This window comes from Oryctolagus cuniculus, chromosome 18 (assembly GCF_051225735.1).
Source record: "Oryctolagus cuniculus isolate XC-2025 breed Fujian yellow rabbit chromosome 18, ASM5122573v1, whole genome shotgun sequence".
Lineage (NCBI taxonomy): Eukaryota > Metazoa > Chordata > Mammalia > Lagomorpha > Leporidae > Oryctolagus > Oryctolagus cuniculus.
The window spans coordinates 29,988,306-30,014,444 of NC_142884.1; the positions used below are offsets into that span (position 1 = coordinate 29,988,306).

General features: G+C 60.0%; 1 protein-coding gene across 3 annotated transcripts; it reads right to left on the bottom strand.

Annotated features, from left to right (window-relative positions):
- Positions 1–468: 468 nt before the first annotated feature.
- VSTM2B (V-set and transmembrane domain containing 2B) lies at positions 469–26,139 on the bottom strand. 3 transcript variants are annotated; one of them, XM_017350638.4, is made up of 6 exons: positions 25,838–26,124; positions 24,820–25,431; positions 24,102–24,286; positions 23,121–23,150; positions 21,364–21,841; positions 469–1,066 (listed from the first exon to the last, which is right to left on the bottom strand). In XM_017350638.4, the coding sequence occupies exons 2-6, from the start codon at positions 24,899–24,901 to the stop codon at positions 978–980; spliced, it is 864 nt and encodes a 287-aa protein (XP_017206127.2). In that variant the 5' UTR covers positions 24,902–25,431; positions 25,838–26,124; the 3' UTR covers positions 469–977. The 3 variants fall into 3 exon arrangements, with proteins under 3 accessions (XP_017206127.2, XP_051689352.1, XP_051689353.1); XM_051833392.3 differs by lacking the exon at positions 23,121–23,150 and having other exon boundaries at positions 25,838–26,139; XM_051833393.3 differs by lacking the exons at positions 23,121–23,150; positions 24,102–24,286; positions 24,820–25,431; positions 25,838–26,124 and adding an exon at positions 22,517–22,688.

A 26,139-nucleotide genomic window follows, 5' to 3' on the forward strand; every position in this document is an offset into this window, starting at 1 on the left:
GTCTGACGAGGAAACTTCATGGATTTCAAAACGTTTCTGCACAAAACAAACTTGGCTTTTAATTCTGTTTTTCCATGAAGCTCTTGAAATGCCCTCCTAGACTCCAAGCAGGCCAATGGTGGCACAACTGGTCTGAGCAAGCGGCTCCTGATTTGCATCACAGTGCCCCCTAGTGGTCTTCTTCGCTTCATGACAGGCTGGGCGCTCCTGTCACTCCTCCCCTGGGGAAGCCGGACAAGGGCGCCCATCTGTTCCAGCTGGCCTCAGCCAGGCGCCCTGGGCTGTCCTCCACGCTGGGTGACATCCAGGCAAGAGTGCAGCTGGTGTCAGGGAACAGGAGGTTACGGCATTCAGGCCGCAGCGAGCACCAAGGCTTAACATTCATAGAGGGCTGTAGAGAGGTTATTCCAAAGTTGTTTTTTATTCAACTGTTATTCAGCAATATACAATACGGTTTATAAACAAGTGTCTGGCCTTGTTTCCAATCTTTATTTAAAAATAAATATTATTGACAGTGGATTTTAATTATGATAAGATGTCTTTGTTTAATCAAATGTCTCAAAAGAAATAATTTAATTAAAAAAGCCCCCAAAGGAAAAAAGTAAAATAAAAAAAAATCCTAAACACAATAATCTACTAAAAAATATTTTGCTTTGTCAGAAAGGCGTAGACCCAACATTTTCCCCGTATTATCCTAAAGATAACTGCTCAACAGTTCGTGCAAAATGAAGACTTGGAGGAAAAGTGTAGAAAAGAAAGATACATCAAAGTAGAGAAATGTTGAGCCGTGCACACTACACGGTCCAAACTCCATCGTATTTGGAAACTAGATGCATTATTTTAGGTGTTCTACATTTGTGTAACTTCCCCAAAAATATGATTTATTTTTATTTCCCACGTGGCTTCTTCATGCTTTTCTCAGCCTGTCCATGTCCATCTGGCGACGCGGCGGCCCCCAGGGGGTGCGGCAAATGGTGTCAGTGCCCCAGCAACAGCCGCAGGACCTTGTGCACAGCTAACAGGAGCAGGGACAGCAGCGGGTCTGTGGCGTAGCTCGGGCCGGTGCCTGCAGAGGGCGAGAAGACAGGCAAGGCTAACATCCCGACTCACGAGAACCCGGATTCACGAGAGCCTGGCGGCCCTGCGGGCAGGCAGGTGGACCTGGGGAGCCTGGGAGACTTTAGCACCTGGCTGAGGGCCGGCGCCCATGGCCACTCTGGTCTAAGGCCAGAGCAGTTTGCTTTTCACAGCTCCCACTGCAATGGGAGGAACCCACTGCGGTCAGACAGAGGTGCCCCAGGCTGGGAGGGCCTGTGCTAGGCTGCAGTTCCAAAGCCCAAGTCATTCTCTTCCTTCCATAAAAGGACAATGGCTTCCCCAGCCCCCAGGGCTTGGTCACAAAGTGTCCTCAGCTTTGGAGACCCAGCTTCCTCCCCTCCTACGTGAAGATGCCATGATTGCACCCAGTTCCATCCTTGGTGGGTTCCCTGACTGCCCGCCGAGTTGGCACAGTTCAGCCCAGCCTCAGGCACCCTGATGTTGCTGCACCTGCATCTTTCCACAACAGTATTGTCAGTAAGTACCTCCCCATCCCCCAGCTGCTGTGGGAGCCCCGGCAGCACAGAGTGGGGGCGTCCTCAAGGACTCACCGTAGCTTCCTCTGAGCCACTCCCACTGTTGTCCAATGCAACTGCTAACCTGGGCCCCTGGGCAGACCACTGGGGCTAGAACAGCTGTGCCTTCATCCTGCCTCCCCTGGGCTACCTGCCCAGCTCCTCATCTGCCGTCAGGGTCTGCCCAGTCATGATCCAGATTCTCACCTGGCAAGTACACGCTCCCTGCAGGGTTAGGAGAGGAGCGAGCACAGAGTCACTGCACCTGCCCCTCGGAGCAGCCAAACCCTGGGGGGCATCACTGCTACTCGCTGACACTTAGGCACTGCGACAGAAGCGGTCTGCAGCCCTGCCCTGCTCACCTGTACACCTGGAAGCCTCTCTCCTCTGCCTGGGGGCCTTCAGCCTCAATCAACAGTGATTTGTGGACAAGGCTGGGCCGGCTCCCAGGCCATAGCAGAGAGCTGGATTGGAAGAGGAGCAGCCGGGACTAGAACCGGCACCCAAATGGCATGCTTGTGCTCCAGGTGGAGGATTAACCTACTGCGCCACAGCGCCAACCCTTCCCTAATCACTTTGGCTCTGGCTATGAGTGTCCGGGTCAGAGTTCACATCTTGAGTGTTTCCTCCCTGTCTCCCCTTTACTAAACGAGTTGACAAAGGATCCAGCATGGAGCTCCAGGGTTCCGTGTGTCTGTCCATCTGGGGAAGCGCCGGCTGTGCCCAAACCTCTGAGTGGAAAGGGGCCTGCTGTGCAGGCCATCCATGGCTCGGGGTCTCCGAGCCCGGTTCTGAGACCCTGCAGAGCAGCACGGGACGGGCCAGCCTGGCACGTGCTGCCCTTCCCTTCAGGGTCTCATTTGTCAGAGTCATCAGTGCTGGCCCTCCTGCAGCTTGGCCCCGAGTGCCACTGTGCCTCAGGCCGTCAGCAGGAACAATCGCAGTGCAGGGGCTGTGCCAAGGACTCCGGTCCTCCTTCCCAGCTCCTCACTGGCTCGCATCCCTGGGGAGGCCAAGGAGTGGAAGCAGGGATGGCCGGGTGCCTGGGTGAAATTCACCGAGGAGCAGGTGTTTGGAAAACAGGGATCTGGCCAGCAGAGCAGAGGGTGCTGTCGCCCAGGCACGCGGGACTCACGGGGCCAGAGCAGGCTGCGTGTCTCCCAGATCTCCTGGCTCACATCTTTATTCTCCTGCAGACCCTGGGTCTCAGGCAGGTGCAGGAGAGACAGAATGAACTCACGTGAGGCATGTAAAGGGACACACATGTGCACAGGATGCCAGGAGAAATGGCTCATGGGCTGGTGAGAATCCACCAGCCTGCCACTCTGTGCCCAGCCACGCTTGGAAGCCACAGGGCCAGGAGGCTGCAGTAGTGGTCTCCAGGGGACTGTGCCCATGGAGGGTACATCCCAGGGTCTGTGGGGTCTCTGCTGGTGGCCAGTTGCCTGGGGGAGGGGGGTGGGCTTTGGGTGAAACTGCATTTCCCCCCCGGCCCAGTATTGCCTCACTGGTGGAGGTGAGGCAGTGGGCTGGCCCCAGAGAGAAGGGCTTCCCAGCCTAGCCCTGTCGCCAGCATGCTGTGTGACCATGGACAGCACTTCCCACCTCTCTGGGTCTGTGTCACACATGTCCATCAAATAGGGCTGTGCATGGCTCTGTAAAATTGGAGGCTGGTCTGTCCCACCAGGCTGGAGTTCAGAAGCAACACCATGGTGGTAGAAGCGCTATAAAAAATGGCCACAAAACCCCCTCTGCACCCCCAGCACCCACTTCCTACACCAACTCTGGGCTTGGCAACATGGCTTGCCTTGGCCAATGGCGTATTATCAGGTGTGAAGTAAGCATAGGCTGGACAAGTGCTTGTGCAGTGGGGCCTGGCCCCTCTGTTGTGGCTCTTGGGCCCACTGCTGTATGAACAAGCCTGGGCCAGCCCAGCTAAAACCCATGAGGTGCCCCAGCTGAGGTCCCCCAAACCAGCCAGCTCCCAATGGAAAGAGCCCACCCAAGGCCAGCATAACTGTCCAGCTGGGCAGTGCCCCCATTGCTGAGCCGCAGAATCGTGAGCTAAACCCGTGGCTGTGGCGTCTCTCGCTGAGGATGACGGTCCCCTGTTACGCAGCAAAGCTCGCCAAGGCAGGCACGCCAACAAAAGTGTCTGGCTGCCAGGCGCGCAGATGCTACAAGGAAGCACCTGCCTGACTCCTTCTCTGGAAAGGGCTGGAGAAGAACCTAGTTAGGGGTGACTGTCAGGAGAACTTTCCAAGCTACAAGAGGCAGAACAAGCTATCTCCTTCACCACTTATCTCAAGACAGCCTTGGGTCTTTGTTACCAGGGTACAGGCCCTTTTGCTCCAGTATTCATGGGACACACACACACTCCCTTTATGCTTCTCGCACGAATCAGGGCCGACCAAGGAAGAAGACCCAGCAATGGTTTAGAGTTTGGGAGTCACACAGCCCAGGGCCAGGTGGTGCCTCCCTCAGTGACAGAGGTGGGCCATTCTCCAGCTCTTGGCTGTGGGACCCCCTGCACACTTGCTGCCCAAGCCACTGCTCACTGCTGCCTGGATCACTGTCTGGGTGACAGGTCCCTCCTCACCCTGACACCACACAGCAGGGCCCGGCACGGGGCACCCGGTTCAGTGGAGGTGGGATCTCCTCCCGAACCCCGTGGCTGCTTTTCTTAGGTGGCATGGAGACACCTGTGCTCCTAGGGGCAGGAGGCTGGGCTGGCAGGTGGGCCGGCTGGCGTGGAGGCTGCTGTGTGGGCTGGAGGCAGTCTCTCCATCCCCTCTGTTCTTGGGAGTCCCAGGAGAGCCCCAGCACACACGGTTTATCTGTCTAGGTGGAGCTGGCTGCCCCGGCTGCCTGGGAAGCCAGAGGAGCCCTCTAGTGGGAGAGGAGCTGACTCACCCTCACACCACATGGGCAGCGCCATTTGCCAACCGTTCTCAGAGGGATCACAGCTTCTTTGGCTCACGCTTAAGATGGTAATTAACTGTTATCATTTTATCAATGACTGCAATTTTCATCATTTCAACAGGGGACAGAACGAGCGACACACAGGGGCCATTTAAAGGAGACCTCTGCAAAACACAGGGGCACACCCCTTCCCACCAAGAGCCCACCAAAGGCTCCAGCCCAAGTGGCTTCTGAGTGGGAAACTCCCTGTCCCTGTTGTCTGGTGGTGGAAAGTTCCAGAGCCATCCGGAAGCTGCAAGGTCCCGGATGCCTCGCGATGACAGAGGACAGGAAGCCTCATTCTCCCATCCTCTGTGTCCACACTCTGCCCACGCTGTCCACAGGCCAAGCCTGAGTTAGGCTCCTGCATACTCGGGCCTGGGTGTCCCTGGGCACAGAGCGCCTGGTCTGTGCGTAGAATGGAGAACTGAGGGACCACCCTGTATGCATCAGGCTCACAGGATGGGGACAGCCAGCCGGGGCAGCCTCTGCTCCCTGCCCACCATTCTGGGATCAGGACTGCTTCCCTGTGCCTCGGGTCGGGGGATGGCTGCTGCCCCTGTTATAGTCTGCAGCACCAGGCCTGGAAACAGCAGCCAGGGCCAGCCAGGCCCAGGGGCCTGCAAACAAGGGCTTGCCCAACTTGGGTCGCAGGCTGCTTAGTTTGTTTTTCCTTTTCAGGTTCAAGAAGAGTGAGAGAAATTCAGACGCATTGGAGGCCTGGTTCTGCACGGAGAAACAGACAACAGGCTGGATCTGGCTCTGGCTCTGGCAACCGGAGTTGGAGTTCGTTCTAAAGGGTGACACGGAATGCTTGGCCGGTGCCTGACTTGCTCTCCGCAGTGTCCCACAGCCAGAGATGAGCTGGACCAGAGACGAAGCCAGCCCACAGAGAGCTTGGACGAGGACAGGCCCTGCTGCATCCTGCGCCTTCAAAACCCATCCTCTGAGCGGTAGGAAAGTCAGAGAACCAGCCACGGCCTGGGGGGGGGGGGTGTCTTTGCACTGGGGTGGGGGTGCGGTTCTGCGGCTAAGGAAGAGGTTAAGAGGGCCGCTCTCAGGCCGTAACGGGGCCCTTGAGGACATGGACATCATCTAGCCACAAGACAGGAGCAGCTGGGAGTGGACCGGCTCTTACACCTGCTCTGGGCTCCCAAGCGGCCTCAGCTGCACCCTGGGCACAGGCCCAAGGAAAAGGCCCCCGTGCCCAGCTTCCCGGGGCCAGGGTGCACCGAGTTCCTCTGGGTTCAGCGGCTTGTGGAGGAGACAAGGAGAGGGCGTTCAGCCCGGCCCCTCACTCTTCTCCCCAGCTTCCCACTCCCTGCTCCACAGCCACAGAAGCCCCATCTTGCACAGAGCCCGCGAGACACAGAGAGGCCCTGTGGGCTGAGCGTGCCTTCCAGAAGGGTCTAGTTTGGATGCCTACATATCAAGTTTGGTTTTATTAAGAGATGGCATTTTCTTAGTTTTTTTTTTTTTTATTTTGTTTGAAAGGCAGAGAGAGAAGGGAGAGAGAGGGAAAGAGAGATCACCCATGTGCTAGTTCATTCCCCAAGTGCCCGCAACAGCCAGGGCTGGGCCAGGCCAATGCCAGGAGCCAGAACTCCGTCCAGGTGCCAGGGACCCAAGGACTTGAGCCATCACCAGCTGCCTCCCAGAGTGCACGGCAGCAGGAAGCTGGAGGCAGCAGCAGAGCTGCTATGGAGAGGATCTGGGGACCACCGTGCCAAATGCCCACCCCAGACTTGTAGTAATTACAAATTCTACCCCCAGGGGTGAAAACTGGGAGAGGTTTGCCCAACAGCGTGGCAGAACATCTACTGTCCTGGCTGCTGCCCAAAGCATGCTATCCTGGGTTCCCAGCCGTGGACTGCCGCATGGTGGCTCCTGGCAGGCGTCACCCCAGCCTGCCCTCCAGCCCCTCAGTGCCAGGTACTGCCCCCGTGCCTGCACGGCTGGGTCCCTTTTGCTCAGTCTGCCTCACTCACACCCATCACCCAGACCTGGCCCTCTGTAGGGGGCTCCCAGCCACCCCGGCGAGAAGCTTCTTCCCTGATGTGGGGACAGGCCCTCAGGGCTTCCTTGTGGTCACCTGAGCCTGCCCTGTTCCCCTCCCCTCCACCTCCGTGGGCCCTGCAGCAAGGCCGGCTGTGCTCCAGTCCAGCCGCCGCGGAGCGACAAGATACCACCTTGCAAGGAGCCAGCTTCCCTTGTTGACATTTTAATTAAAACCTCTTCACGGATATTTATTCAAAGGGAGTCAGCAAGGAATAATTGAGCACTAACGGAATTTGTTTGGGTAGAATTAATTTCTGCCGTAAAATTAACGAGTGCTGGCAACTGGGGCAAGAACTTGGAGCAACTAACGCCGCTGGGTTTTGAAGGGAATAGAGATCTTTGACAGAAAAGTCAAGCGTGGGATTTGGAGCAGTGAGACAGCCGGTGAGTCGCGGGCCTGCCCGTCCTGTGCCGACTGTGCCCTGTGCACCTGTCCCGTGCTGCCCCATCCTGCTCACCTCCAGCCCCCTGGCAGCAGATCCCAGGTGCGAAAGAAGCTGTCCTTCCTGCAGGTGACATCATGTCCACTGGGGGTGATGCCTCCATGTCCACTCCCGGGATGGATGTGGGTAAAGGCTGGGGGGGGGTGTCGCTGGCTGTTTTGGCCATTTCTTGCTGCACACTCCCTCCCTGCCACAGCCCAGTGACAGACGTGGCCTCCAGGGCACATCCCAGCCTTCGATGCCCACCTTCTCCTGCAGGTGCACCTGGGCGACTCTCCCTTAGGTGCAGAACCTTTGCCTGGTCCCCTCTGCCTGTAGGACAAAGCCACTGGCTCAGGGCCAGGCTGGCCTGCTCCCCAGGCCTCTCTGAGAACTGCCCTCTGCTGCCAGCTGTGTGCGCTGGGCCGAGGCAGACCCTGCAGAGTGGCTCCCCACTCCTTTGTCATTGGCTACATCTGAATGAGTATTGCCATTGCAGATAAAGAGTGGACAGGTTTTTTTTTTTTTTTTGTACAAGAATAACCCCTAAACAGCAAGGGACACATTCCTGTTAAGATATTAGTGCTGGGGCTGGCATAGATATGAATGCCTGTGACTCTGGCATCCTATATGGGCCCAGGTTCAAGTCTAAGCTGTTCTGTTTAACCAGCTGTCTGCTAATGTGCCTGGGAAAGCAACAGAAGATGGCCCAAGTGCTTGGGGCCCCTGTGGGAGACCCAGAAGAGGCTCCAGGCTCCTGGCTTCAGCCTGGCCCAACCCTGGCCATTGAGGCCATTTGGGGAATGAACCAGTGCATAGAAGCTCTCTCTCTTTCTCTCTCCCTCATTCCTTCTTTCCCTCGCTCTCTGTGACTTTGCCTTTCAAATAAATAAAAAAACCTTAAAAAAAAAAAAGATGTTATTACCCTGTGTATCTGAAACCCAAGTGTAACTGGCCACCCTGGGTTTTGTTTGCCAAATTGGGCAGCCCTATCAGGGCCACACTCGGGTAAACCACACGGCCGGGACATGAACCCCGGCTGCGTGGCACCTGTCCCTTCCCGAGCCACCACACTCAGCCCTCTCAGGGTCAAGGTGGGGGGACTGACTTCCCCCAGCGCCTCAGCTGCACCCAGCCCCAGGCAGCTCCCAGGGGAGGGGGATGTCTGAGTGTTGCTCCCGGGCTTCCACATTCACCTGGCCCACCTTGTCGCCAGCTCCTCTCCAGCCTCTGTCTCTTCTCAAACGAGATCTGGCCCCGTAGGACCCTCGGATGATGTCACCTCGGGAAAAGGGTAAAGGGGTCCTTTCTCTGTGGGCCGCCGGCAGTGGCGGCAGAGGGGCCACAGGCGGTCCCCAGGCAGGGAAGCTGGGGCTGCCTCCCTCGGTGCAGGCCCAGTCTTCACCTGGGGAACCCTGACCCCATTCTGGGTTCCCTCACCCTTGAGGCTGCAGGCGCTAACTGTGTACCTGCCGCCAGGAGGCGCACTCAGCCCTTTATAAGAATCCTTCACCAGCTCGGTAGCCCTAGCAGGCAGTAGCCATTTTTCCTTTTCCAGGTCAGGCCCAGAGAGGTGTAGTGCACTGCCCAGGTTCACACAGCCGGTGGGAGGCAGAGGGTTATCTCCTGGGCTCCTTAGCTGGCCGGAAGCCCGCTGGACCACAGCCAGTGCATCACGGGTTGATCACCTGCCCCATACTCCCTCAGTGCCCCAACAAAGCTCAGTGCACCCGCAAGCTGGACTCCCACATGGAGGCTGGGTTTGTCCATGTGCTTCTGCGCCAGGCTTTGCTTGCACTGTTCCCACTGCGACAGCGCTCCTTCCTTTCCTCTCTGGCTCTCCAGAGACCCTCCTCCTTTCTCCCACACTCCAAGTCCAGCCCAGAGACCCTTACAAGGCGACTCAGTCCCTCTGCTGTGCCTTCCTACTCCCACAACAGCTCTCCCCCGACCCCAGCAGGCCAGTCCCCGAGCCCCCAGCACTGAGCTGTGGCTGCCAGTCCCATGCAGAGTACACCACCCTCCCTTCAAGGCCTTCGCTGCCCCAGGGTGAAGATCTAACCCTTCACCCATGCTTCCGTTCTAGCTCCATCACCCGTCTACACCGCTGCCCTGGTGCCTCCCATTCACCCAACCTGCCCATTCTCAATATCTTTGGCTGTCTTAGACGCTGGGTTTTCCCGGCCCTGCCCTGAGACTCCCTTTGTCCCCTGTCCTCCAGAGCAAGTTCCATCTCCCATCTCCTGTGGGCTGTGTTTGGGCAGCCGTGGCTGTGATTAGCTTTTTTTTTTTTTTTTAAGATTTTATTTATTTAATGTGATTAGCTTTTGACATTTGTCTCCTGTGCTGGGGGCCGAGTCTGGGAGAGCAGAGCCCAGGACTGGCTCCGTTGCGTGGATCCCCAACACCCAGCACTCTGCCTGCACCCTGAGATCTTCCTGGACTGACTGAGCTGGTCACGGGGCACCAGACGCCAGGCCCTGTGCCTCCCACACAGCGTCCCATTTTCAATCTTCAAATCCAAGCCGGGGCTGGCGGCCTGGCTCTCAGGTCCTCTGGGAGAGCACAGGGCTGTCAGAGCGAGCGAGCTCTGACCTTCCACATGCCCGAGGCTCACTGCGTACCTCTCTCTAACGTTTGCTCAGGATCATTCCCTTGGTTCCAATCCCTCTTCCACTATGCTGCACACGGTTCTTTATAAGCCACTTCAAACTCCTCCCTTACACAGTGGCACACTCACACATAAAGTATTTGAATGATTTTATATAACCTGAACATTGATATATAGATTATATATTCATATACAAGGGTACTTCAAAAGGTTCTTGGAGGGGGGCTGGCATTGTGGCACAGTGGATTAAGCCACCTACTGCAGTGCCGGTGTCCTATATCAGAGTGCCGGTTCGAGTCCTGGCTGCTCCAATTCTGATCCAGCTCCCTGCTAAGGCACCTGGGAAAGCAGCGGAGGATGGCCCAAATGCTTGGGCCCCTGCCACCCGCATAGGAGACCCAGATGGAGCACTTGGCTTTGGCTTGGCCCAGCCTCAGCCATTATGACCATTTGGGGAATGAACTAACAGATGGGTTCATCTTTCTCTCTCTCTCTCTCTGTGCGTGTGTCTACCTTTCTCTGTAACTCTTTCAAATAAATAAAACAAATATTTTTTAATAAAATAAATCTTAAAAATGATAAGTTCATTTTTGGCACAATTTTGAAATCTATGCATAATTTTTTGTAATCTGCCTTTTCCATGAGCTCTGGAAGACCCCTCACGCACACGCGTCCAGATGCTGTTGCTTGTTTTCAAATCTAGTAAAGGAGCAGAACCTGCTTCCCAAGCTAATCCCTGCATGCAACCCACTGATGAAAGCACCGGAAGCCAAATGGCTCAGGCTGGAGCTGAGGTCTAAGGGGCTCGCTGGGGCCCCTCCAGATACAAAACTCCCAGGATTTAGGGGCTCCGGAGTGCTGGGGGCCCGAGGGAACAGGCAGGTTTCTGGCTGAGAGGCCCTGCCCCTCCAGGAAGTCCCCTGTGACAGCTCTGGGATTTAAACCCCAGCTGTCCATGGGCAGCTCCCCTCCCACTGGCGGTCATTCCCAGGTCGGGCCAGTAGGGGGCGCGCAGTCCCTGGCCCGCCCCACAAGGGCTGCTCAGTGTGTAGGTCCCAGCCTCAGCCTCAGCCTCAACCTCCGGAGCCAGGGTTGGCCAAGCAGAGGCAGGAACCACAGAGCCGGGACCCAGCAGCAGCTCTTTCCTGTTCCGATCTGCTTCCAGGTTCCACCTCGGTGCCACCTGGATCCTTTTCTGTGTCACCCTGAGGACTTTTCTTTGCAAGCACAATTTAAGCGAAAAGGTTAACGCATTGTACTGCCCAGGAAGAGTGCTCTGAGAATTCTGTAACACGCGCTTGTTAAGTAGAATTAGCACAGAGGCGCTGCCCAGATATGTCACGCATTAAAACATGACTCTGTAGAATAGAGCGCATTATGAATTACTGCCTTGTGTATTTTTTTGGTTACATTAGTCTTTAATGCACCTACAGTTCTTCATCTGCCCACCTGCAGGTCTGATTTTTTTAAATGCCTGAAAAAATACAGCGACATTAACTTTTACATGGACGATAATCACCCGGCGTCCAGCCTGCAGAGGGGTTAGGGGAGCTGGGGACCGGCTGTGCCCATTGCCCTGCTCATCTCTCTGTTCGTGTACAACAGCCCAGGTGCTGAAGGCAGAACCACAGGATGGCATGGAACTTTGGGCCACGCTGCCGCCTGGGACTTTCCTCCCTAGAGCCACCTCCCTGGGAGACATGGCCCAGGTGTGCAGTCTTCAGGTGCTGGGAACTCCAGCCCTAAGCATGCTGAAGCCCCAATCCTCCCCCCGCCCCCGCAGGGGTTCACTTGTGTCCACTACCCAGCCGTCTTTCCACCTGCTCATCGTCCTCTCTATCTCTCAGTCACCCACACAGCCATCTTCCCACCCACCCATTGGCTATTTTCCCACCCATTCTCAACCCACTCATTCTTCCGTCCACACATTCCTCCTTACTTCTGCCCATCTATCATCCACCTTCCCACCCACCACTCACCCTTCCCTCTGCTCCTGCCCTCCGCTCACTTCCCGGCTGCCTGTGTCTCACCCATGCACCTCACCACCCACCCAGACGTCTTTCCACCTGTAGTCACCCTCCTACTTGCCCCCCACCCCACAGTCCTCAGGGCAAAGCCAAATCTCCCCAGCCCCTCATAAGAGGCTGAACAGTGAATCCCTCATAACTTATTTTGTCTTTTGCTCCCCTTCTTTGAGTTCACTTCCCCAGATGGAGCAACCTGGCTCTCTCCCACCCCAGGACTTTGGCACATGCCATTCCCTCTTCCTGGAAAAATCCTTCCCTAGCAAACTCTTAGCTATCTTCTAGATCATGGCTCAAGTGTCGCTTGCTCAAGGAACCCTTCCCTGACTGGGTCACACTCATAGCCTCTGGGTTTCTCCCGACTGCTTGATTGGTGCCTGTCCTTCCCTCTGTCAGACTCCCAGGATCTCACTGATCCTAGCCATACTGTGCCCTCCATGCCTAGAGCAGCTCTTGCTCCGTGGCCATTTGTTGAATGGATGAATGAATTAGTGCCAGGTGCAGTGAATGTGGGAGTGAGAGTCAGGTCTGCCCTCCAGGGGTGTTTGTCTTGGTGGGGTCCTCTGCCAGGTACTGACCCCAGGAGAGAAAAGAAAGGCCGGGTGCGCCAAGGCACCTCTGCATTCCCCTGACGACGCAGGGACCAAGAAGGCCGCTCCCAACCAGCCTGCCTGGGCTCCACCTTTCCTGAGAGCCTCCTGGGTGCCCTGGCTGAGCCCTGAGTCCGTCCTCAGAGCACCTTCTGCAAGGCCAGGCGGATGCTCTGGGCAGCCCCCGCCCCTTGGCTTGGGCCAGGCCAGACGCCAGCTGGCCAGGAACTCCCAGCCCCAGCTCAGACGGAGCCTGCCATGACGTCAGCCCTCCCTCCCCCCCGGGCTTATTAAAGATCCTTCTTCCAGGCCAAGTGGCATTTGTGCGAGAATCAATTGTAATAAAAGTCGCTAGAAGGGACTGACATTGCAGCTGGGTTTTCCTGGCTTAAAGAAAACCCAACTTCCTCCAGAGGAGAGCTGACGGGCAGTGTGCCAGGGGTCAGCAGAGGGAGGGGCTCTGGGTGGGAGAGGCGGGGCTGGGCAGACCACAGGTAGCCCACTCCCACTCCTGGCAGCTCCTGGGAGTTGCACCTTCCTCTCCCGAGTTCCTGGGTGCCAAGCAGCAGCCACACTGGCAGTCACTGGGCACAGCGAGGGGGATGGGCGGACTGTCAGCTTGAAAGGAGGGTGCAGGAGCAGGCGAGGAAGAGCCCGCAGCCCGCCCCAGCCTGCAACAGTGGGCGTCCCCTCCCCACAAGGCACTGTGCTTCCCATGTCTCCCTCCTGGGCACAGGCCAGTGGAGGGGACTTCGGGAACCTCCTGTCCATTGGAGGCCTTCCTGGGAAGCCCTCTGGCTACTAGATGCCATGCAGCGCCTTCTTTCTGCCCCCCACCCCCACCCCACCCAGGGAACTGCACCTCTCCAGTCCCTCAGGGGCTGCCTGGCCGGCCTGGGCCCCTCCCCCTCCCCCAGCCATGGCCACCTGTACAACAAAGGCAGACCAGGCACAACCCAGTGGTGGCTTTCCCCAGGAGCAGAGTGGGCACTGCCAGGCCCCGGGGGCGCGCGTGCAAATGTGGGGATTTCATTGGCTGGTGGAACGAGAGGCAGAGAAGCTGTGCTCGCTCACCAGGGAGCCCCACCTGGCACCGTGCTGGGCCATTGCAACCTGATGGCATTGGCTGATCTGAAGCTCTGTCAGCATGTACTGATGGAAAGCAGTCCCCTGAGGGAAGGCTCAGTGGGGGGCACCCTGTTCACCCACTAAATGGGCCCAGGCAGGAAATGCCATTCCCACGAATCACAAGAGCCAGCATCCTCCCAGGGATTATCTCCTCCCACCCTGGTTCATTTTCATGAGAGGACTGCTGGAAAAGCAGGAGCCGGAGCTGATGTTGGAAGCCAATGCCTGGGGGCCAGTGCTGTGGCTTGGGAAAGCAGTCCTTGGGCCCCTGCACCCACGTGGGAGACCCGGAGGAAGCTCCTGGCTCCTGGCTTCAGATCAGCACAGCTCCGGCCGTTGCGGCCTATTGGGGAGTGAACCATCGGATGGAAAACCTCTCTCTCTGCCTCTCCTCTCTCTGTGTAACTGACTTTCAAATAAATAATAATATATATTATATATATATAACATATATTATATATATATATATATAAAAGAAGCCAATGCCTGTTAAGCCAGCATCCCATATGGGTGCCTGTTCGAGTCCCAGCGGCTCCACCTCCGATCCAGCTCCCAGCTAATGCCTTTGGGAATGAAGCAGAAGACGGCCCAAGTGCTTGGACCCCTGCACCCATGTGGGAGAGCTGGACAGAACTCCAGGCTCCTGGCTTCAGTGTGCTCCACCCCTGGCCATTGCAGCCCTCTGGGGAGTGAACCAGCAGATGGAAGTTCTCGTTCTCTCTCCCTCTCCTCCTTTCTGTCACTCTGCCTTTCAAATAAATAAAATAAATCTTGAAATAAAACAAGCAGGTGCCTGCCCTGAGTGTCCTCGGACTTCCTGTCTGGTGCTGTGACTGCACCTGCCACTCCATGGCCAGGATGGGATGCAGCAGAGCCTCGCTGACACAGGTACCGGGGCGTGGCCCTCCAGAACCGTGAGCGCACCAGCCCCGTTCTCTTCCTAAGTGGCCCACCCCAGGCATTTTGTAACGGTCTGGAAAAGCTGTCACCTCCACTCCCCACTGGGTGTCAGGTGTCCAACTGGGTGCTCTTAGGAGGTGCCCTGTTGACAACTGGCCGTCACGGGCTGCTGAGGGGTCCCCGGCAAGCTGGTCACTTTGGAGCGGAACAGAGCAGGGCTGGTGGGGGGGGGGGAGAGAAGGTGCAGGAAGGGGTGGGGGAAAGCCTTCTGAAACATCCCCTTAGACTCCTCATTTCCTGCTAATACCAGCCTCCCCCCCCCAAAAAACTTTCTTCTTAAATCAGAAACCAGAGGCAACTGAAGCCAGCGGAAGTCGCTGGGTGGTAATGACGGAACAACAAGCCACCCTTCCCAGGAGCGCCCCCTGTCGGCCACTGCCACCAGAACAAGCTTTGCAAGGGCTGGCTTGTAGTGGACAGGTGTGGAAGAAGCCACCGGAGCACAGCCCATCACGCTCCGGCTGGCTGCTGAGGGCGCCGCCGTCCTGAGCTCCCACTCCTGCACCTGCTTCTGTCGCTGGCTGATCAACAGCAGCTAAACGCGACCCCAGAGGAGGTCAAATGGGGTCATCCATCTTGGTATTTATAGCGCATTTTCCCTGAGAGCACCGAAGCCAGGAGAAGTGGGCTTGTTTCCCCAGAAGCAGCACCGGGGAGGCGGGCTTGGCAGCTTCCTAAAGCGTAGGTGGCACTGGGGACTCCCCAGGGGCTGGACCTGTGCGCTGCTCCTGCCCAGGGTTCCCGTAGACCTTACGTAAGACAAAGCAAACCTTCTGCCTCTTGGGCTGTGGCTTTCTGAGAAGGGCCTGGGAACACTCAGCAAAGCTGGGGGGAACAACAAAAAAAAGATGATCCATTTTTTCCCCCTGTGCTGCAAAAAAGTCTGAAAACCACGCTGGTGTCTCCCATGAAGCCCAGGGGTTTAGCCATAGCTGAGCCCTCGCCACTGTTCCCACGGAGCAGAACTAATCAATATCATATCACAAAGCACTCAACCTCGCTCATCCCCACGGACACTTGGGGAATCCTTAATTCACAGATCCACGTGTTTAATGAGGAGGCCCAGCTTCGTGGGCCCAGCTCACCGTGACATTTAGGAAGCCTGGCCCTCAGCACCTCTCTTTCCAGCTGGGGTTACAAGCAGAACAGGGGGCTGTGTCTCTGGGGTGCGGGTGGGGAGAGGGTGGAGCTGAAGTGAGCTGGGGCACACAGTAAGTGCTCAGTGAAATGCAAGTATTATTTACCATGATTCTAACCCAGGGGCAGCTCTTTTGTCCTTAATTTGGGATTTTTCAAACCGAAAGGAAGTGACTAGCCAGAGACTGGAAAGAGAACACCCCACTTGCTGTCACTGTCCCTGTCCATGGGGCACAGGGTGGGAGGGGAGGTCTCAAGGAGCTTTCCTAAGACTCACATGAGAGTGGACAGTACTAGCCACAGGTGTCTTCCCCAAGTCTGCAATCACACACTGCCTACAGGAAGCCTTCCCTGGTTGCTTCAACTGGGTCAGGGAGATCCCCATGGGGATTCCCTTTAACACAGACAATTCTGTTCCAGAGCTTGCTGGATGGCCGGATTCCCCTAGGCCTGGGCCCATGGCTGCCATCCATGGTTGCTGCTCATGGGGAGCGTGGGGGCGAGCCCCGGTAGGGGTGCGGAGGGAGAGGGAGCCAGGCAGTCGACCATTGCCACTGTCAGGGAGAATGCAGGCAGCTCCTACCAGCTGCAAGGCTCAGTTATTTCCTTCCTCCATCCCTTCCTCTCCTCTGTCTGGTCTGGAGGCTCAGGGAGCTGCCCTTTCTCTTCTCTGGGACATCTTTGGCCAGATTTATTTTCTCCTTGATTATGACTCCCATGGCACCTCAGCACTGGGAGGAGGAGTGGACTGTTTAAGGGGTTTGACCCCCACGGGCCCAGGGAGATGGGCAGACCAGCGGTGAAGCCCACCACAGCCTGCTGGGGACCTGCAGGCCCCGGCCCGGCAGGTGCGACTGGACACCGTGTGGGCAGCATCACGGTCTGCTAGGGTCGTGCCGGCACCACTTCCCCGGCTTTGTCATCCACCCCAGGGCGCAGGTCGAGATGCAGCGAGTGTCTTCACCTTGCCCACAGCCCCCTTTGGTCACGGTTTATGGTTGCCATGGCGACGCCCAAGGATGCTCCCCCTTCATGGTTCCCAGCAGCCGTCACACCCATGGCCTTGGCTGTCTTTCTTTCATTAATAACTGAAATATGGAGAACCAGTTGTCCATGTGGGTACCGGGCAGCAGTCTACCACACCCAGCTGTCGCCCTGTGGCGGCCACGGTGCCTGTCTTTGGAGCCAGAGCCCCCAGGCTCACTGGAGGCTCACACGGCACAGGTCTGGTCCTGAGGTCTCTTTGCTGGGGAACCTCTTGCCAACACATGAGCTGTTCAGTTGCAAACTGGATTCTATGGCGGATGCACGCCGCTGCAGTGTCTTTCCAGGTTAGAAGTGTTTGGAAGATATTTCTTCATATTCTTTCTTTCTCTCTCTCTCTCCCTCCCTCCCTCTCCCTGAAACGGCAACCAGCAACAAAGTGTTCGTGAAAAATGGGTCAGCGTTCAGATTAATTAGGAGCCGGATTCACGGACATGGCGAGGAAGACGCCCAGCCTCCCTCGCCGGCTGTGCTTGGCTAATCCAGCCCATGTTTATTTTTAAGCACAAATACCAAAATGTCTCTTGACAAATGAGACGTGAAACGAATGAGTTTTTGCACATAAACTTTTAGTGCAAATATGTATTTGGCTGGGTTGGGCACATATGGGGCCTGGGCTGGCTGCCTGGCTGCAGCCGTAGCTCAAAGAGGAAGGTGAGAGCGACGCTTGCTCTGTCCTTTCTGGCACGGGCAGAGCAGTCCCCTGAACAGACACAGGCTTGCTGTCACTGTCACTGCCATCCTGGGGCTGGGACCACTGCCGAAATCACCAGTCTGACACAGCCACAGTGCTCCTCCCAGGCCAGGGATGAGCTCCCCACCCCCATCCTCCATCCGCCCTGCTCTGCTCTGCTCCAAGGCCCTGGAGGCCCACCTGTAAAGCCCGCATCGCCTGGTGCCCTTGGCTCCAGGAGGGTTTTGCCAACTGGAAGCCCTGGGAGAAGAACGGCAGACAGGAGGAGCGTGAGGGCCTTGCTGGGGCACCGTGCGCTGGCTGTGTCCCTCCCCTGTGGCCATCTCTCCTCTCAGGCAGCTCTGTCGCGCCGCTCTTCTCTCGGAGTTGCAACCCTGGGGACCTGCAGCCTCCCCTGTGCCCTCTGTCCATGCCCCTGGGGGCGCCTGCGTGCCGGTGATGGCTGCCTCTGCCAGCACCCTAGCTGAGACTCCCTATAGCTACAAGTGTCCCTCCACCCAGACACGGCAGTCCCTTCTGACCCCCTTGCCACCAAGCTGCTGAGAATGGTGAAATGCAGGTGCCAGGCCGCCTCTCCAGCAACCGGCTGGCCTGCTGCCTCCAGGGAGGCTGGGTAGCACCCAGCACCAGCAGCTGAGCTTGGGGCACTGCTGGGCAACACAGCACTAGCAAGTGGTTATTACAGCCAAAAGCCTAGGTGGTCTGGAGCAGCCGAGCTGAGATGGGCCACAGGCCTGGACGTGGTCCCCTCCTTGGGATCGGGGCTGTGCAGTGTGTTTGTGGACCAGAGGTTGTGGAATCCACTCCTTGTGCAGAGTGGGACACACAGGTGCTCACAGCAAAGGGACCCTCCTACAGGGCAGGAGGGGCTGCAGCTTTCCTGACCTCTTAGCTGAAGGCCCACATTCTGGGTCTTCCAGAAGGGAGCAGGAGAGAAACTCGGGGTTCTTGCTCAGGTGTCTACACTGTTCCTGGCTTGTTGAGGAGCTGGCAAGGCCCAGCGGGTGGCAGAGACCCCAGGAGCCACTGCATCCCTATCCCAGAGGTACTGCCCTGCGAGTTTGCTGGCTCCCCGTTGGCACTACTTCAGCTCCAGGGAAGGCAGAGAGAAGCTGCCAGCCCAGGCTGCCGCCCTGACCTACGCAGACATTAGCATTCTGTCCTGAGGCTGGAAGGAGCCCAAGGCCCCACTCCTGGGATGGCCCTGGACACTATGCCACCAGAATTGAGCTGACATAAAGACCCCTTATCTTCCAGGAAGGAAGGCACTGTCCACCCCACCTTCCATGGATGGGATCCCTGCTATGTGGGTGACAGGCCCTGGAGCGCCCCCACTCTCTCTTCCTCAGCCCCTTGTAGCTAGGCCAGGCAGTCAGACCAGTCTTGGTTGAGCTCAGGGGTCAGGCTTTGGCCAGGGGAAGAGAGACATTCAAGCAGGAATGAGCTATGATCTTGAACTTATCACCATTCTGTGGGCACTACCAAGTTCACTCTTCAAGATCTCGTTCCTGGGGGGCTGGCATTGTGCAATAGTGGGTGAAGCTGCTGCTTGCGGTGCTGGCATCCCATACAGGCACCAGCTCAAGTCCCAGCTACTCCACTTCCCATCCAGCTGCCTGCTAATGGGCCTGGGAAGGCAGCAGCAGCAGACGGCCCAAGTGCTTGGGCCCCTGCACCCATGTGGGAGACCTGGATTGAGTTTCAGGCTCCTGGCTTCAGCCTGGCGCAGCCATAGCTGTTGTGACCATTTGGGGGAGTGAATCAACAGAAGGAAGATCTCTCTGTCTTTCCCTCTCTCTGTAACTCTGCCTTTGAAATAAACAAATCTTTTGAAAAACACAGATCTCTTTCCTTTGGTACATCCTTGACCAAAGCCTCTGCCCAATCCTGTAGTCTCCAGTTGCCATTCCCTGGTTTGGCCTTCAACAGCCAGCCTCAACTTTATCTCCTTCATCCCCTCCTCTGCAGCCAGAATAACTCATGGCTATAGCGATAGCAATGAGCCTACATGCACAGCAATACCACGCTCCCTCTGAGGTCAGGGATTACCCTGTTTTACAGATGGCTCAGAGAGGTTAAGCCACTTCCCTGGAGTCACACAGCCAGCAAGCTGCTGGAGGTACAACTCACATTTAGCCTCTGCCTTCCAAATCCTGCTCACAACCTGGGGAGCAGCTGGGGGCGTATCCCAGCCTGTGCAGCACAGAGCCCAAAGGTTCGCAGTGGGAGGGTCTTCTCCCCAACTAGCATCAGCTAAGTCAGTCACTCTAGAAGTCAGTCAGCACTTCTCCAGCCTCTTACTGGGTGCTGGACAGAGAGGGCTCACTCCTCCAGTGCTCCACGCTCCCTTTCCACTGCCAAGAGCTGCAATGGGAAAGCACCTGCCAGGCCCAGGGGGCCTTGTACCTAGGGCCAGCCACGAGACCGCAGATGAGGCAGAAGCAATCTCTCCCACGCCTTGGCCTGGCCCGCAAACAGCAACCGCGCCCTCCTCCCTTCTCTGCCAGAATGCCGAGCAGCGTCCTTCCCACTCGCCCAAGAATGAGATGGACTTGGGGCCTCTCCCAGTGCAAAGAAAGGGGCCGATCCTTATACACAACGCATGCCTTTGAAAAGGGTCGGGAACCTCTTCTCTGCCAAAGGCCACTTGGACCTTTAGAACATCACCTGCTGGACGTACAAAGTTACCAACGTAAAAAATGAGCCTGCTAGAATTTTGAATTCTGCCTGTGGTTGCCGTCCGTGATTTTCCGGGCCTTCTACAACTTGCGGGTGGGATTCCCCCCGCCCCGCCCCATCCCTGTCTTAGGCAGGAGGGCTTCATTCTCTGGGGGAACTGGGCCCAGAAGGGCTGCTTCCACGCCTTGTCTCTTAGAGTGACTCTGGAAGCCACTTGCCGAATGAAGTCTCTTAACGACTGCATGCAATGCAGCCCCTGCACTCTCCAGCACAGGACTGATGTGAGCAAGAAATAATACATTTGTCTTGTGCCCAGCCACCGCCATTCTGAGGTTTATCTGCCACAGCATCTAGGGCTAACCCAGCAGGTGGAAAGCTGCAAGCCAGGAGGAGGTTGACCCTCCACGTTCCAGCTGCTACGCCCCCCCACCGTAGCCTGGAGGGGAGTCTTGGGGGTCCATGTGTGCAGCTGAAGAGAGAAGGGGCCTACAGACCCTGAGATGCACTAGGGGGTCCCCAAAGCAGGTGTAATTGAGGGAAAGACAAGTGCTGTGCAAGACAGACAGGCGGTCCCAACTGTTTCCCTGCTTGGAGCATCACAGGAAACCAGGCATGGGGCTCAGGGAAGGAGTGACTTGAACTCAGGCCCTGCAGTGAAGGTAGGAGGACAGCCCACCTCCTTTAGGGAACAGGGGACACCTCAGGAGGAGGGGCACAGGAGCAGTAGGCCTGTCTACCCTCCCCGCACCCCACTAAGGCTGGATGCCCCTCCTGTTTGGGAGTGTCTGTCCCGGCAGTCAGTGGGGTCTCCTCTCCTGCTGCTGGCACATCGCACTCATCAGCTCGCCTCTGGGGACACGAGGCTTTAACCTTCGCGGGTCTTCCCCACCATGGCACAGGGCTCCCTCCCTAACACCCCGTGCCCCGCAGCGGCCCAAGGGGCGCTGGAGCAGTGACGGACAGCAGGGTGCAGGGCCGCGCCTGGGATCATCCCACCTCAACCACAGTCAGAGGCTCAGACACGGCCACCCACGCCGGCGCGGAGGCAGTCTGGTCAATCCACGTGAGCAGCACGGAGAACAACAGGGCCCAGATCTCAATCGCGCTCTCCCTCGCGCTCTCAACCAGGAGCGAGCGCCCTGGCGCGGGGACAGCCCCTCTCCAGGCTCAGACTCGCGAAACCGGTCTGGCCGTCGCCGCCGAGGCTGGCGCGTCCCGGGTCCAGACTTCCAAACCCAGGCCAGGGCGCGGCACTCGGAGGCCGCCCGGACACTCACAAACAACCCGTCGCGAACGCGAAAGACGGCGCAACCGGGGCGGGGGAAGCGCCCGGCAAGCGCGCACGCTAACCACCGCGAGGCGGCACTCTCCGGTCCCGCGCGTCCTCCCGCAGCCACCGCCCTCCCGCGCGCCTGCGCGCCCCTCGGCGCGCCCGCCCTTACCCGAACCGTGCCGCTGGCGCAGAAGGACAGCCTGGCCGGGTGGCAGCGACGCCGACGAAGCAGCAGCCGTGGCCGCGACGGTGGTGGCGGCCGTGTGGGCCGCGGAGGCGACGGCGGCCTCGGGGACTCTGGGCCCGGGGGCGGCGGCAGGGCTCCCGGGCGGCGGGCTCTTGTCGCCGCGACTGGGCTCCGAGGTGGTGCGGCCCGCGGCGCCCGCGGCGTTGGCGTTGGCGTTGGCTGCGCCGGGGGAGCCGTGGCGTCGCGGGCCGCTGCTTTGGATGTGGGACACGGCCTCGGCGGCCTGCATGTGGGGCGGCGCGAAGCGCGAGAGCACGCGCAGCAGCGCCTGGGCCTTGTGCTCCTGCGTGTCGTCGTCGCTGTAGTCGGACACGCGGCACTCATACACGCCCTCGTCCTGCAGCCGGACGGCCGATAGCCGGAGCCGGTGCGAGATGTCATTGCCTTGGACGCGCACCGTCTGCAAGAGAGCGGGGTTAGCAGCCCGGCGGGGCAGGTCCCGAGGCCTGCCCTCGCCACCCGCGCGTCTCGCTGGCGCATCCCAACCCTCCCCGGGCGGGTTTCTGTACCGTCACCCGGACCTCCGCAGGGGCGTGGGGGCTCCCAACCCTGCTTGCATAAGGGCCGGCCCTGCCCCTTTGCACTACGTCCCCAAGGTCCTCATCGTAACCAAACGCCTCATTTTGCACCTCCGCCCCCACAAACCTACGTTGCCTAGGCAAGGCAGACCCACCCCTCCTCCCTCCTTCAAGGGCTGCCTGTTCACTGACAGCCCCGCGCCGTTCCCGCAGCGACGCGCTCCAGCGGAGCCATTCGCCCATGTGTGCCCCTCCACCCCTTCGCTGGCGTCCCTCTTATCTAGAACCGCAGGCTCTGGGGTCGTATCCCAAGGACAGCCGGCCTGCCCTGGGCAAACGCCTGCCCCCTGGTCCCCATCCTTCACAGCTAACTCGCCCTCCCGAGAAGACAGTCGATACCACGGCTCTACCTGACCCCCTGGTGCCTGTCATGAACTCGCCTTGCCGAGCCCGATCGTCTGCAGCCGGCCACAAAGCGCTCCTCCGCCTGCGGCCTGGCGGAGACGCGGGGGAGGACCGGTTTTGTGGTCTTCCCGGAGCACCCGGGGAGCCCTCACCTCTGCAGCGAGCCGACGAGGAGGCCCTCGGCGTCTGAGGCTGCCACGCTCCAGCCGAGAAAGCTTGGGCGCAGCTCCTCCCAGAGTTATGAAACCCGAGACCCGGGCCCCGCGCATCCTAGCAAGCCTGCCCGCTACCATAACTCCCCCGTGAGCCCACAGCACGCCGTGCCCACACCTGCAAGCCGGTGGGAGACGAGAGCTGCAGCGAAGGGGGCCGCGGAGCGCGCGTGCCCGGCGGGGAGCCGGGGCACGGGTCGCGGCGAGGGCGACAGTCGCGCGCTCGAGCGCGCGCGCCAAGAACTGCAAGCAGTGCCAGGTAGCAAGCACCCAGGAGCAAACAGCGGACGCGCGGGAGTTTTACAGGTGAGCGCCAAGCTGAGTTCCGGGACTTGGGCCTCGGATTCTTGATTTACACAAAAGAGAACCCGAGCCCGCTGCTGGCGACAGATGGCGCCGCGAAACGCCAGGCAGCCAACAAAGCGCGGCTGCGAGCTCTGCCCTACGCGGCGCGGCAGCCGAGGCTTTCTAAAGGGGAGGGAGCTGCGGGGCACGCGGCGGCCAGAAGGGGTCTCCCGCGGGCCGCGCTGGGCTCCACACTTACGCTGATTTTAGTTGCATCCTTATTTGTTACCTGGAACGCAAAGAGGGAGAGACAGACATTAGACCCGCGGCCTTCGGCTCGGGACCCTGCACGCGCGCCTGGGACCCAAAGTCACCGGGGTGTGGCGGGGATTCCAGGAGTGGATCCGCGAGGAAGCGGGGTCTGGAGCTAGTTTGGCATGGGACCGAAGGGCTGCCGTAGCGCGCCGGCTTAAGAGCGAGGTTGGCCGCCCGCCAGGGTGGGAGGGAAGGCGCATCTCCCTCGTCCGGTTCCTCCAAACCCTCCGTGTAAGTTGGAGCCGTGAAACACTGGATGGGCTGGCCGGTGTGTGTGGACCGACCCAGTAGGGACAGGAGCAGTAATTCTAGAAGGAAGCCTGGGGAGAATGTAGGTAGGTGCGCAGGTAGGTGCAGGTGTAGGTGTGCGTTAGACTGCGTAGGACAGCGCGGCTTAGGAGGCAGACGGGGAACGTGGGCCGCCTTCCGCGCCAGGCAGGCCGCCCCGCTGAGCCCCGGGGCGCTGGAGGTGACCTGCCGCCTTCCCTGCACACGATTCTCTGCGGGCCTCTGGAACGCAGCCCGGAGGAGCTTAACTCGTTGGCCCTGTGCCCTGGGAACCTCACAGTGGCAGAGGGCAGGCACTAAGGGGTCTGCCTTCATCACTCAGCACCCGTTAGACGCCTGCAGCTCGCAAAGGCGGGAGAGCCCGGTGAGGTGTGGCTCTTTAGAGGCTAGGAGGGATCGGCGTTCCGAGAGGTTGCGGGAGAAGGGAAACTGTGCAAAGCACTGGCAGGATGCAGGGGGGCGGGTAACAACGGCTGACTCGGAAGGTGCGGGGGTGGGGTGGACTCTGTGTCGCACCACCGGGCGGCGCCCCGCCTGCACCAGCCCCGGTGCCGGCCTCCTCGGGTCACCCTGGCAGCCTCCACCCCCACCCCCGGCCCGAGCCCGCGAGCGAGACGCCGCGGGGGCGGCCAGTTACCTTGCTCCGGGCGCCGGGCACGCTGAGCGCCAGCTCGTGCAGCAGCTCCCGGGGCGGCTCCTTGAGGTACCACCACTGAATCTCCAGCGAATACGAGGTGGCTCCGCTAGCCCGGAACGCGCAGGGCATCTCGATGTCGTCTCCCTCCCGTACCGTCACATCTTTGGGGACTTCAGTGAATGTAGCTGGGGGCGGGGGGGAGGCGTGACCAGCTGGAGGGCGGGGGGCTGGGGCAACCCGAGGCGCGGCGGCCGGTCTGGAGCTCGCTGGCCTGGTGCCGCCCACACCCCCGCAGCTGCTCCGTGGCGCACGACCGGCGGCGCTTGGAAAGTTCGGTCGAGCAGCTGCGGGGCGGCAGCAAGCACCGGCCACCGGCCACAGACTGCCTCCCTCCGGAGCAGGCGGGGCGGCTCACGCCTCTCTCCCGCTCTGGGCCGCACCCCCCAAGCCAGGCTGGGGCGCGCCGGCTCCCGCTCCCAGCAGGCCTACTCGCCGCAGCCCGAGCCCGCCGGACTCCGAAGGCGGCGGGGGCGGGCGCTGCAGCGACCCTTCGCGGCTCTCCTCCCCTACCCCTCCGAGCCCCGGCTGCACACTGCCGGTTGCTGCAGAAACCGTCCCCGTCTCTTCCTCCTCCGCGGCGGCCCGGGCAAGGCTGGCTCCAGCGGCCCCCGGCGAGAACACCCCGAGCCCACCGCGGCAGCAAAGTTCCCGCGCTCACCGTCGGCCACGAAGAGCAGCAGGGCGTGCAGCAGGAGAGGCGGCAGGTATCCGAGGGCGCCGCGCCGGTTCCGATGTTCCATCTCCCGCGGGGGGCGCGGCGGCAGCGGGGGCCCGGGCGCGGAGAGGCGGCGGTGGCAGCAGCGTGGGCTCGGCTCCGGCTCCGGCTCGGGCTAGGACGCCTCGGAGCCTGCCATGGCCCCGCGCGGCGCCCCCTCCCCTGGCCGCCGGCGGCCGCCAATCAGCCCCGCTCCCTCGCCGGCTTGCCCGGCGCGGCTCCGGCGGGGGGCGCTGCGCGGGATGTGCGGGAGGCGAGGTCCCGCCGGGAGGCTCGCGGCGATCCGGCAGTGCCTCTCTTGGTCTGGGCGTCCACAGGACGATGATGGGAACGCCGTTCAGTCTTCGCCCGGCCAAGCGGGCAGGGGCCGGGCTGCGCCAGCACCCATCCCTGGCCGGGGGAGTGTGCGCCTCCGAGCCGCGAGCTTCTGCCTCCCCGTCTCCTTCTGGCTCGGCTTCCGACTGCCACCTCCTCCAGCTCCTGCCGAGCTCTCCCGCCGCCGCCCCCGCCGGTTTCTCCGCAAGGCGAGTGGGCGCTCAGCCGCGGCGCGCAGACCTGGCGTCCGACCCAGCGCAGCGCGGGGAAAGCGGGTCCGGCGTGGCGGACCCGAAGCCGGAGAGAGGCGGGGAGAGGGGGAGGGGAGGAGAGGGGAGGGGGAGGAAGGGGGCGGTCAGTGGCTGGGCGCCGAGCCGCCTCCGCCGCTGCACCACCCCCGCCCTCCCCTCCCCTCGCCTGCCATGGCCCGCGCCGCCCCCGCCCTGGAGCGCGCCCCCTCCCTCCGCGGGGGTCGCTCGGAGGGACCACCGCCTCTGGTTGGAGCGCAGCCCCGCCCCGCACCCTCTTTGGTTTGGGGGGTCCTCCCACCCAAACTCTCCCTGGCTTCTTCCCAGGCTCCTTCGCTCATTCCTCTCCCCGTGTGTCCCGCGGCCCTCTCCGCAGGCCCCAGCCTTCAACTCCTTACCCCGGTTTGGGCAACGAGCGGCAGCGCTCTTTGGCCCAGGCCCGGGCCATGGCGGGTGGATGGGCGCCGGGGCCCCGGGAGAAGGGCGGAGCGCTGTGCGGGGCCGGGGACGAGGCCGGGTGACGGTGGCGACGCCGAGAGTCTGCAGTGTGTGAGCGAGAAGTGCGCGCACAGCGCCCGGCGAGCAGGTGCCTGTGGCGCGGAGAGCGCCCCGGCGAGCCAGCGAGCGGCGGCCGTGAGTGACGGCAGAGGCGGCGGGGGTGGGGTGGGGTGCGGAGCGCCGGGCACGACTCTGGGCTCCG